The sequence below is a fragment of the Hyalella azteca genome, unplaced genomic scaffold, assembly GCF_000764305.2.
Source record: "Hyalella azteca isolate HAZT.00-mixed unplaced genomic scaffold, Hazt_2.0.2 contig12309, whole genome shotgun sequence".
NCBI lineage: Eukaryota > Metazoa > Arthropoda > Malacostraca > Amphipoda > Hyalellidae > Hyalella > Hyalella azteca.
Window position 1 is genome coordinate 86,202 of NW_025942269.1, and position 13,946 is coordinate 100,147.

General features: G+C 38.6%; 1 protein-coding gene across 1 annotated transcript; it reads left to right on the plus strand.

Moving 5' to 3' along the window:
* Positions 1–3,897: 3,897 nt before the first annotated feature.
* On the plus strand, positions 3,898–4,644 carry LOC108665572 (putative heat shock 70 kDa protein 7; the record flags this gene model as incomplete). Its single annotated transcript, XM_018152344.2, has 1 exon — positions 3,898–4,644. A coding segment is annotated over exon 1 (747 nt), but the record flags the coding sequence as incomplete, so codon positions are not given.
* Positions 4,645–13,946: the final 9,302 nt, after the last annotated feature.

Below are 13,946 nucleotides of genomic sequence, written 5' to 3' on the forward strand. Positions count from 1 at the left end.
GTAATTAAGTCCTTAATTTGAAGAAATGTCTAACAAAATATAATTGTGCAATAAAATGGCGTGATTCACTTCATTGCTGACCAGCAAAAGGAACATATCAAAGAGGCTATATAGGCTATTTTGGCAGCGTTTAGTGGTGGTAGCGTTAATCTGATCTAAGTCGTGTATGTCCATCAAGAGATGTAAAATCTGCTCCCTAATGCAGACCAAATTCCTCGTGTGGTAAATGCAACACAATTTAATTAACTACTAAATTTCAAGCTTTGGAGTGACGTGGCCCAGTCAGTCCAGGCAGGGAGCAGCCAGATTTATTACACCCTTAACAACTTCATAGATTACTTGATGTCCTCCCAGACCTTGTAGAGAATGAAACAAACTTAAGATATTTATCAACTATGTTTGCATTTACATGTTCGTTTTCAACCTCTTGCGTTTTATCATCGCACGCTGGGGTCGAACCTCTTAACGGAAGCTCTAATGCTGATGTTGGAACATTAGTCCATAAACATGTTTCTCAAAGTGTCATTAAACTTTCAATACTTTAATAATGGGCTCATTATTACACAAATTGATTTATCCTGAGTGTCCTTGAGCATAAGTGAAAAAAATATAATGGAATGCAGGCTATGGCCGTTATAATACTGATTATCTTCGAAGCGTCCGATGATTATAAATACTCGAATTATACATTATACTCAACAAACATTTAGAAGCATTACCGCAATGAGGTTCCTTCTTCTTACAAAGCTCGGCTGCTGAGTAACGCTACTGTCTGGCGATGGGAAGTTTTGCTCAAGCACAATGAATTTCATGTAGAATTATTTTTTGTGGATAATCTCTTATACTCTGTGATATTTCTAGTATAAAAAATAAAGATCGCTTCCATCCAACTCTGAAATTATCCGACAATTACTGCTTGAAGAATATTTTCCCAAAATGGAGGAATGAAGTTATTGAATTTCTATTTTCAAGAGCGCTGAAATGTGCAGAATGAAACGGAGCGTAGGTTGGAAGTTATCATTTCTCGATAAATATTATATTGTTGATGTCGCTGATTGAAAAGGTTGCGCTGGTAAGATGCGCAGAGGCAGAAAGACGTCGGAAAGAAACCACCCTCCTCCACGGATGTTATGCAACAGGCGTAGCAATACCACTTAATAACACATTGTATGATTGTGCAGAAAACTGCTTATATATATCAATTACTAAGGGAGCCTGCACAAAAAAAATCACTTCCTGAATCTAAATAACAAAAAAATGCAATGCTATATCAGGGTCCTATTAATATCAAACGTTTCTCAAGTGCCCAAAGAATTTTGTTCAAAACTAAACTATACGCACAAAATTCAAAATTTCCAACCTACAAAGAAACGCTCGTATTTTAAAGTTAGCCTAAGTTTTATGCATGAAACTCATAAGAATTCTTTAATGACCTTTACCACTAACGTCTTTGTTATTATAGTCCCAATTATTATAAAGATAGCAAAACATCCAATCTAATGCACTCAATCTGAGCACAAGGATTCCACAGTCAATTACGATAATTATTTTAACCATAACTGACACTTTGGCCAAGCTTACCGACAGCGTTATTCATTTTCATGGACTATTGAATTTGACACATAATTTCTTCAGGTAATATTTTGTCTTCTGTGTTTAGGTTTGAACGCTCAAGGTCTGAAATCCCATGCAGGTCGCGGTTTCTCAGACTCAAATCCAAGCATGAAAATTAAATCTGCATTGATGAGTCAAAATTATCAATTAATAAATAATTATTAATCTAATGGTAATTATACCTTCACCGGATAACATTCAACCTAATAATTTTGACTGATGCATACATCCAGTGGATTCATTTATTGAATTAACGCCCGTCATATAGCGCCCGACACCATAGCAAGAGTTCAACACGGACCAGGCTGGGAGGTGCTTCTGACACCAGAAGTGTTCAAAATAATTATAAAAAATTAGTTCAGCAGGCGAGAACATAGCCGCCCGTCGGTCGGGTAATGCTTCATCGAAGCGCGCAGTAGACAGTTCTTCAAAACCATACGTGCCTGATACAATATCGTGCCTGATTAATATGTATCAAAAATACAGATGATAATAGTGAGTAACGACAATCATTATGATCACCCTAGCAGTAAGCAATTCCAGGACAGGCAAACCTGGGAAATTTGTCCATAACTTCGTTGTTTTGGTAATAATCCCACTAAAGTTATAGTTTATAGTATTTCTTTTGCTGTAACAAACATGTTTTTTTAAGAAGCAGCGTGTTTCTCGCGGTGGCATAATGCTGACATTTCTCTCGTTGTCTTTCATTGGGATATACAATTCATGTAAAAAATCTGGCATATTTTTCTACTCACATAAAGTAGTTTAATAGTCACATTAAGGTATTTTCTATATTAGCATTGATCGGTAAAAGTCTTCAATGCGATGCTGTTTCCTTCAATCGACTCACATTATCACCGCTATCTAATCTCTGCTCTTGAATGAATTACTATCTTACAATATCACATATCAGCTGAGTCCTCATGGTTCGTTTGACGAATGATCGGTTACATCAAAGCTACATTGCATTGATTGCATAGAATTCCTTGTACTTTTGTCCACTTCTCTCAACCATCCAAGCCCTATGATATAAAAAAAATATATACGAAATAAGTTGATAGTTATGATATCCAAGCCGGGCTTGACATAAATATTAACTTTGGCTGAACTTGGATTTGGGAATTTTAAAAATTACTGCTGTCGATGTCGATACTTTCACAACGCAGCAGGCACGCGACTTACAGCGGTAACAGATGTATATCAGCTTACGAACATTTAATGTATTCCACTCAAGGCAGTGCTCCATAATTTTAGGAAAGAGCTTGCAAATTGCTTAACTATTTTGACTTTGGCACAATTTTTGTGAAGTGGTGCCACGACTCGTTTTATGTGATTTACCACCATGCAGTGTTGCTTGCAGGTAGCCTGGTAACGCCCATCTCAGTCACGAATGTTGCTAGTAAATTAATAACATATTAATTTGCAGCAAAGTGACATGATGCATGGAGCCATGTTTGCGGTGTTGCGAGGCGACGTGCTAACGTGAATGCCAGTATCAGTGCCCATCTGCGGGCTGACGTGTGAGGTGGTGGTGAACTCACCTGGTGCAGGGGTTTTTTGGTTAGAAGCGATCAATTTATCAGTTTGAAGCGACATCTCCCGAAAAACGTTAGTCATGTTACTCCTGAAACTGTTCTAATTTTGTATTCATCCCATACCTCACAATATATATCATGTTTGTGTTTGTTACGATTTCGATACCTCGATAATACTGTTATATTTATACTGTTATATACTGATTATATTCTAAAACATCTATTTTTATGTTCTATGACAAATTTGGGCACAGAGTGCAGCTTAGTGTTTTACGTTGACATCTTTACAATTACAAATTATTCTGCACGAAACTTAGACTATACTCAATGATCATGAAACGGATAATGATGTTAAGCAAGAAGCTCCTCTCATTTTCACGTAAATTGTCATTCATTTCAGGACAGAAGCACCTATTTGCAAAAACCTTTGCAGCGCAAAAATTTGCACTGCATGGCACTGCATTAAATGCGATTTTATAAACTCGTAACACAATTACCAATGAATTGATTGCCATTCGGAACAGCATATTATTATTTTAGCACCATAAAATTCACATATCATATCATTCACTCAATCACAAAAAAGTTTGCCACTACACACCGAGGAACAACCTAAAAAAATAATTACGATTGTAGCGCTAATTAATTTATTTTGCTTGATAAATCTTTCGGAACGTGTCCCACAATTCCCCCATTTTACTGCCCTCTGATATGCTTCATATTTATATTGATTCTGTTTTGCAGGAATATGTCGGGCGCGGCTAGCATCGGGCTGGACCTGGGCGCAGGCAAGTGCTGTGTTGCCAGCGTGCGCGCTGGAGCGGTGACGGTGTTGCCAAACGCTCACGGCGACAAGACCACTCCGAGTTTTGTTGCCTTCACCGACTCCCGCAGCCTCGTGGGCAGCGATGCCAGGGACCAGGCGACGCTCAACCCAGAGAACACTTTTTATGGCATTAAGACCATCCTCGGCAGCAACTTCAACATGCCTCCGCAAGGAAAGTCGCACTATTTCAATGTTGATAACCAAAATCCACAGTCAATACGTCCATTGGATGAAGAGGACCTAACCGTACTTCCATACTTTCCCGTATTTTCCACAACCGAGGATGGCTCACCCGTCTTTGAAGTTGCGTACAGGAAAGAGAACGTGAAGCTGCGCCCTGAACAAATAACGGCTTTGCTAATCGACAAGATGAAGTCTGAAGCAGAAGATCACTTAGGAAGCGAAGTTAAAAGCTCAGTCATTTCTGTGCCCGTAAATTTCAGCAACGCGCAGCGACAAGCCACTCTTGATGCGGCCCGCATTGCCGGCCTTAAGGACGTCACGCTGATCAACTCGACCACCGCTGCCGCCATCGCCTATTGGGATCATCACCCCAGAGATAATGACTGCATCGCTGTCGTCGATTTCGGTGCAGGTTCTCTGAGTCTCGCAGTGGTCTCCATTGATCACAAAGTAGTTAAAGTTCAGGAAGCATTTGGATGCTCCACTGTAAGTGGGAACTTCATAGACTTGCGCATAATGAAGTCCCTCATAAAAAAATTTGAAGACGAACGCGAGCAAACTTTCACAGAGTCAGCTAAATCTCTTATGAGGTTGAGGGCCGTCACAGAGAAGTTGAAACACAATTTGACTCTTTTAACCTCGTCTGCTATACTAGTAGACTCATTATCTAACAGTGTTGACTTCATGTGTACTTTTACCAGGAAAGAAATTGAAGAATCATGCCAAAAACTCTTCACACATCTCAGGAATGCGTTGCACCGATTGATCCAGTCCGATAGTTGGGCTCTAGTTCGAACAGTTGTGTTGGTGGGAGGCTCAACGCGTATTCCTGTCGTAGAAAAGCTGATTGCTCAAACACTGCGGAAACCTCTGGATCACTCGCTCAACAAAGACGAGGCGGTTGCCTGTGGCGCTGCCCTCCGAGCGGCAGAGTTGTGCTGCTCAACACCACGAGTTTTGGAGGAAGTCTTGTCCAGGCGTGTGTGGTTTCAGGCAGGTTTTGAATCGGGTACTATTGTTGATTTAGGAGCATGTATTCCGGTCGATTTTAACTTACGAGCGTCGAATTATATCTGGGAGCAACTTCATGGAACTGGGATAAACGTGTACGAGGATTTACCAGTGCTCAGTGGAAGGGAGTTCGATACCTCTGAACTGACTACAATACGATCAAGACAGCTTGGCCTCCCTCCGATATCGGGCGGTCTCTTATTTAAGATCGATGAAAGTGGCATTGTTCGCATTGAACTTTATTCTAATGGAGACTCAAGAGGCATACTAATTCGGAGACTATCATCGGACGCAAAAGACCTGCAAATTTGCATAGATCGTCATATGATATTTCTGAGGGACGAGGCAAAACTGAAAGAAGATGAAAGTGCCATGAACGATCTGGAAACTTTCTGCCTCGATCTACGGGAACATCTCAGAGAGAAGTTCGGTCAAGATTCTAATGAATTCAAGTCTTGTGAAAATTTTCTGACATGGCTTGCAGAAATGCCGGAGTTAACGAAGGACGAATGCGACCAGATGAAATTCGAATTTGAAAGAAAAATATGTGGCCGCGTCCTGCCACCATCGCGCACTGAGGGTTGGGGCAGTCAGCCTAGTTGTTCAGCTGCTTCCACTAATGGCATAGCTCATCCACCATGGACTGCTGACATACGACGTCAACCTACTCGAGCAGATAACAGCTCTGGAGGCCTACAACGCGATCAGTCATACAATACTAGTGAGACTTCAGAGCCTCCAAATGAAGCAACGCCGACGCATTGGTGTTGCTGTTCGTAGGAACATCCAAGCCCGTCAAGCGCCCCTTCACATAAGAAGCATCTTCAGTCACAAGCTGCCTCAGAATCATCAGTAACCCAGGGTTGTAGATTTAACTTGAGTAATCTTTGGTCAATACTATCTCTAACTGTGAGACAATTATCTGGTATTGGTTGTGTCAGAGACACATTAGCAAAGAAAATTGCTATTAGATTTGTCAGAAATTTCCCAAACCAATTGAAATTAAAACTTGTGTTCAGATTTACCATGGGAACAGAAAAAAATTGTAGAGTACACCGTACTTCTAATTAAGATCGTCCAACTATTGCACAGGTTCTAGTAACGTAAAAAATTCTTAAGTGACATCCCCATCTTTACTATACCTCTGCCTGACCAAGAGTACATTTACGGTTAGGTCACAGTAACTTCCGTTGCCAACTTAAACGAAGCCTGGTTAGTCGAAAGGTTTAATTTTTTCTATTCAGACTCGGGTCAGGACTCTGTCATGCTGTAATACTTTGAGTACAACTTACTGTAGGCCTTCTTATTTCTAACATAATTCGGCCTATGCTCGGGACCTTGATTTTTAATATGAGCAGAGCTGGGAAGCGCTACTTTGAAATGTAGCGGCTGTTACTGCTACCGCTACATGATCTAAATGTAGCGGGCGCTACCGCTACACCCACTAGATTGTAGCGGGCGCTACCGCTACCACTACAGTAAAATGTAGCGCCACTACATTAGCCGCTACAATGGCCAAAATTATTGGAAATCTCTAAATATTTATTGTTCTGCTATTGGGATTTACTCATAAACATTTAATAATAAATCATTTTCAAAACATATCTATGCAACTTTATTGCAATTAACCTAACCGAACTAGTACGGGTTAGATACAGTAAATAAAAGTTAAAGTTATGTTATACCTTCCCTACATGGATGTCTTACATTAATTCCTTGTTAAATTAATTCAATTCGATGTGTTTACAACATTTTTCGCTGAGAAAACGCAAACAATTCATCATTGATCCACGGCTGCATTTCTGAGGAAGGAATTAATGTTCAAAAATTTTTCTCCCAATCAATGCACTTTTGTGCATTTTTGTTCAATACACGAAGTTTGTTGTTTATCTGCATCTTGAAGGAACGTTTAGGATGTATGAGCCGTAGTCTTAGAAGAACTAAACATGCCATACGAAATTACTATATCTCTCATATCGTTACGCACTGAAAATAGCGCCTGACAAGAAAGATGAGAGCAAAAAAGCTTGAGTAAATTCATTACTTGAAATTATGGCAGATGTAGTTAAGGAAAAAAATGTCAGCAATAGCAACAACGTTGTAACAATTAATGACCACGTTGGAATCATGAGATTAAAAAGCTTGGGTGAAAACCGGAGAAATGTCTTCAATAGAACGTCGTGTTTACTTTAATTACGTCTAATTGCAGTTGCTCGTTAGACGTTCAACATTCAAGTTACGACGAAATTGTTTTGTTATTAGATTTGCCTAAAAAATTCTAGCGATCTCTTGATGCAACTTGCTGTGCATGTTGTAGTGCGACGTTGCTTCAACCTTCAACTTGCTATTTTGAACTGTAATTGATAGTGCAAACCTAGTAGTGTTATTTAATGAATAGTATAGGTGTTAAAACGAGTTAAACGAGAATAATTTATTTAACATTTTATTAAAAGCTCTAGCATCATAAATGTTCAGTATAACGTGTAGGTGAATCTTTTACAATAAATACGCTGCTTCTGGAAGCGACTATCGCCTCAACTGCATTCGGAGAAATGTGTGATATTCTGTCCAAATAGCGATGCACATTTAGCCTTTGTGTGGATCACCCTAACCCAGTTTGGCTCGGTAAATGGGTGTATCAGTGCTACGTGCAAAAAATTGGTCACTATTTGGGCAAGATCATCCATTCATTTTTCTGATTGTCAATTCTAACGCCTGACTCAAACCTCAAGACTTCGACCTCCGCGCAATGACGTGGTGTATCGTTACATTAAATGGTTCCATTAAATGGTTCCATTAAATGGTTCCATTAAATGATTCCATCAAATGGTTCCATTTAAATGGTTCCATTGTATGGTTCCATTATATGGTTCCAATGAATGGTTCAGTTTTATGGTTCCAATAAATGTTTCCATTATATTGTTCCAATAAGTGGTTCCCTTAAATGTTCCATTGTATGGTTCCAATGAATGGATCAGTTATATGGTTCAAAAAAGTTATTCCATTATATAGTTCCAATAAATGGTGCCGTTATATTGTTCCATTTTATGGTTACAATGAATGGTTCAGTTATATGGTTCAAGTAAATGATTCCATTATATAGTTCCAATAAATGGTGCCGTTATATTGTTCAAATATATGGTTCAAATAAATGTTTCCATTAAATGGTCCCAATTAATCAAGCACTGGTATGCGTGTCGTGAACCCGATACTTGTGGGAGCCCGCAACCCTCGACAAGTGTCGTGACCATGAGCCTTTGACCATGTGGCCCGACCCTTGTAATTAAGGATCATGGCCCGACCCCAGCTAGGTACACGTGTATCGTGGGCCAAGACGTGTGAGGGTCTTGGGCCGAATCTTGTGAGAATCGGAGCCCGACCCTTATGAGGATTGTGAGCTGACCCGCGTGAGGATCGTGGGCCGACCTTTGTAAATAATGAACAACTGTTATTATTATTATTATTATTTTATTCATTATTTTCGACCTGAAAATTATGCGCGTTTCTTAACCGTTTTACTGTTGCAATAAACAAATCAAATATTTGGAGCTTTGTGACAATGTTTGTAGTATTATATAATATAATATAGTACAATATAATATAATATAATATAATATAATATAATATAATATAATATAGCACAATATAATATAATATAACACAATACAATATAATGTTTTATTACCAGGAATGCAACATGTTCACCTGTCGCTGATTTCTGCAAACGCGGCCACCTAGCTAATTTTGATATGAATTTTCATGACTACTTCCAGGTTTCGAACCCCCAAATCGCTGCTCTAATCCAGGCGATCTTAACTACTAAAGCCACCTGAGCCCTGGTACAGTTTGTTAAACTTAGAATAGAATAGAAGTGTCGGCACTGAAGAAATAGGCCCTTGGCCTGTTAAACTTCCTAATAAATGTTCGACCAGTTCGGAAGACGAGCGGCCCCCAGCCGAACAGAGCCCAAGCCGGCCCCCAGCCGAATACTACTTGTTCGTTAGTAACTATGATTACAGCGTAGCGAGACGACGTGGTGGAACACGACTCAGAGCTTTGCTGGAGGCTGACGAGGAAGGTTGTGGTGTGTTCGCCTCCTGCTCAACTCCATTTGTTCGTTCCGAGTGACATTTCTGACGACAAATGTAAGCAATTTTACTCCTGAATCTTTTTTATTTCATATGCTACCAGCATGCTGATCACTACTGTTTTATTTACAGTGGCTTCAAGTTAGATATATTCGCTACAATCTAATGAAGCAATTCTGACGCAAGCAGATGTCACACCTGCACTTTTTCGTGTTCGACCTTAGTATCCTTAGTATGTGTTTCGGACGTAGCATTCCGATTATTTCTCGTATATTCTCGTATATCACGTATATTTCCAATCGAGCTTCACCTCTTCTCGTGTAATAAGATTCTATTTAATGTCGCGTATATGGAGATCAGGTAGGGCAAGATACTTCGCAAATGTGCTCTAACAGCAACGACAATAAATCGTTTTTATTAATGAAAAACGCTAAATTAAATAACTAGTTACCGCACCGATATGTCTCCTCTTTATACACGATTTTTATTAATTCGTATCATTCTATTACCAAATTGAATGTCTTTCAAAGTGCATTTTTGTGCGGTGTTGTGTCCGCTTGTATATTGCAGCCTCCAGTTTGTGCGGTGTTGTGTCCGCTTGCATTATTGTCCCCAGTTTTTGTGGTGTTGTGTCCATTTGCATCATTGCCTCCAGTTTGTGTGGTGTTGCGTCCGCTTGCATTATTGCCTCCAATTTGCGTGGTGTTGTGTCCGCTTGCATTCTTGCCACCAGTTTGTGTGGTGTTGTGTCCGCTTGCATTCTTGCCACCAGTTTGTGTGGTGTTGTGTCTGCTTACATTTTTGCCTCCAGTTTTTGTGGTGTTGTGTCCATTTGCATCATTGCCTCCAGTTTGTGTGGTGTTGTGTCCGTTTGCATTATTTTCTTCTGTTAGTGTTGTATTCTGTTGTGTCCGCTTGCATCATTGCCTCCAGTTTTGTATGGAATTTACTCGAATATAATCGCTGATAATCTTTATTTGGATAAAGATAAATTTTATAAGGATAAGGATAATAATAATATAATTTATAAGGATAAGGATAAATTTTAGATGATTTTCGAAGGCTTAAGAGAATCAGAACTGAAGAAGCAGTGGAGCAACTGCAACCAGAGAAAAAAACATCTGATTAACAGACAAACGTAGATTAATTATGATTTTTATGACAATATTCTGTATTCCGATTTAGCGGCATAGGATTTGACAGTGAACTTAATTCCCAGTATTAAGCTACCTACACTAAATACGGCAGCAGCAAACAGACGCGGCGTTCTTTACGACACAGTTCCCGCAGAATGGGTGACGTGTGATGAGCGTCATTATACCGTAACATAACAAAAACTTCTTGAATTACAGTAAAATATATAGGGGCTCCTTAATTGAACAATGTGATGTCAAATATAGTCGTATAGTTAAGTGCGATCAAATATTGATTTATCAACCTTCTAAATTATTGCCGATGGCTATATTTAGAAGTGGCGTTGATGAAATTCAGAAGTTTGATTTAGATATAGTGTGCGAAAGTTAGTTATAGGTTGCCCAACTTGGTTAATTCAGCAAATGAGTTAATTAGTAATAAGTTTTAAGATTAGGGTTTAGGCCGGCAATAAGGCCAAAGTAATTAATGCGTCATAGACGACTTCGCAATGCTGGGTCAAACCAAAGAAGTGAAATTTGCATGCATTAATAGGACTAGGGGCCCATTCCATGCATTAAAACAAGTAAATATAAAGAGAAAGTGCACATATTATGCTAAACATTAAACAGCAGTCTAGAATGCAACATTCGTCACCTCCTTCCAAGCTTTTTCTTTTTAATTCCTTATCCTAGATGTTAAGAACTATTCAAACCTAATCTTAATGGTCTTCGTTAAATTAAAACGGAACAGAATTTCTTTTAGTTTCTGTGGTATTTTGTCCGTTTGCATTCTAGCCTCCAGTTTGCGTGGTGTTGTGTCCGCTTGCATTAGAGCCTCCAGTTTGTGTGGTGTTGTGCCCGCTTGCATTAGAGCCTCCAGTTTGTGTGGTGTTGTGCCCGCTTGCATTAGAGCCAGCCTCCAGTTTGTGTGGTGTTGTGCCCGCTTGCATTCTAGCCTCCAGTTTGTGTGGTGTTGTGCCCGCTTGCATTAGAGCCTCCAGTTTGTGTGGAGTTGTGCCCGCTGGCATTAGAGCTTCCAGTTTGTGTGGTGTTGTGCTCGCTGCATTATTGCCTCTAGTTTGTGCGGTGTTTGTTAGTAACGGTAGTGTTGCTAGAATGTTTGTTAGTAACATCAATAATTTCTCTGGTGACGCGATATAAGGTGCCATGAATCATGATGATTACAGTGTGGCGATACGACGTGGTGGAACACGACTTAGTGCCTTGCTGAAGGCTGACGAAGAAGGTTGTGGTATGTTCGCCTCGTGCTCAACTCCATTCGTCCGTTCCAAGTGACATTTTCGACGACAAATGTAAGCATTTTTTCTGTTTTATTTCATATGCTACCAGCATGCTGATCACTATTATTTTATTTACAGTGGTTTCATTTACATACATTCCTTACAATCTATTGCTGCAATTCTGACGCAAGCAGATGTAACATCTGTACATTTTCATGTTCGACCTACCGTATTTCGTGCATCTTCTCGTATTTCACGTATATTTAAAATCGAGCTCCACCTCATCTCGATTAATAAAATTTTATTTAGTATTGCTCATATGGAGATCAGGTAAGGGAAGATACTTCGCAAATGTGCCCGAACAGCAACGAAAAAAATCTTTATTTTTGTTAAAAAACGCTAAATGGAAAAACTAATTACCGCACCGACATGTCACCACTTTTTACACGATTTTTATCAACTCGTATCATACATATTTTCAAATTGAATATCATTTCAAAGTACAGTTTTTCAGCCAACATAAATCAAGCACAGGTCGATGGTTACGCCATGCATACCTGAACAAACCTGACGGCAACAAAAAATTGCTGCAAGCGCAATTCGGTTTCGCTTATGTTCAAGCTTGCGAACCTTCAATTATTATAATTGACTTAGAGTTTACTTCAATAATGACAGATGATGCACTGTCGACTTTACGACATCACATCATCACTCAGATAAATGGATGGGTCATGGTGTCCATATCAAACAATAGTGCGCGTAGCATTCATATACGTTCTGTTGCCGGACCAAAAAAGGTCGGGATGACCCATACAAGAGCAAGAAGTATGTCTCTATTTGGACAAAGTCTCATTTATTTTTAATATTACAACACTTCTCTTTAACTTCACTTCTCGTTTGTTTGTTTGTCTGTTTGTCTGTCTGCCTGTCTGCTACAAATCTTATAATCAAAATTTATCACACTTCAACTTATCCTATCAATCTGAAATTTTGCACACTTGCGTAAAGTTGGAGACAATGCAAGAATCAAATGACTAAATAAAAGATTAAAAATTTTTTTCAATATTGAAAAATTGAAAAATAATTTTGTCGGCTACAAATCTTATAACTGATATTTGCCACACTTTTACCAGTCCAATTGATCTGAAATTGTGCACACTTGTGTGAAGTCGGTGGCAATGCATGAATCAATTGACAGAATAAATAATTTAGAAAAAAATTATAAATTAATAAACGAAAAATTAATTTTTTTAATATTCGAAAATAAAATGAGAAATTCGTTGTACATCTTCAACATTGGAGACACTGGATTCTTTATAAGTGTTGTCTTTAAAAAGTAATTTTTAAATGTATATTATTTTGACTGTACCTGTGGAGTGAATTATTATTATTTTAATGAGTAGCTAGCAAAAGGGGTGTATCGTCACACTTTCCATAAACAGCTTAAATCATAGGTTACCCCAAATCTTACCCAACAAAGTTAACCAATTACCCCTGATCTTTCAATATTATTACGAACAATTACCCCAAATCTTGCCCAACAAAGTTAACCAATTACCCCTGATCCTTCAATATTACCACAATCATTTACCTTAAATCTTGCCCAACAAAGTTAACCAATTACCCCTGATCCTTCAATATTATTACGAACAATTACCCTCAAATCTTACCCAACAAAATTAACTAATTACCCCTGATCCTTCAATATTATTACGAACAATTACCCTCAAATCTTACCCAACAAAATTAACTAATTACCCCTGATCCGTCAATATTATTAAGAACAATTACCCCGAATCTGCATAAACAGGGTACCGATCATGAATCTTGCCCAACAAAATTAACCAATTACTCCCGAATCATGAGTTAACGGTCATTTACCCCGATTTTACTACACTCTTTAACCGAAAACTCAGGACTTAACCTAGAGCGGTTGCCTGAAAAATACTTCTGGGGAATATATAATTGATTTAAATTTTTGAAATATTTTCCAGAACCGGGGTGCTCATCTTTATTAATCAACACAAAACTATAAGGTACTTTATACGTTTCATTACACAGTTCTTGAAACTCTGCAAAGGGCATATCCCAAGCAATGTAATCACTATGAATATTCTTCATATCGATGAAAGGTAACTCGAATAGAATTAATAAATTTGAATTCGTTCTAATGGTTTGTCTTGGTAGTATGTGGTAGTTTTGGGATAAGTAAATTGAACTACAGTTATTGTGTCTTCCACGGGTGTAAAAATTATCAGCAGGATTTTGATTCTTTTCCGTAGCAATATCATCAAAAATGAATAAATTCTTCATCC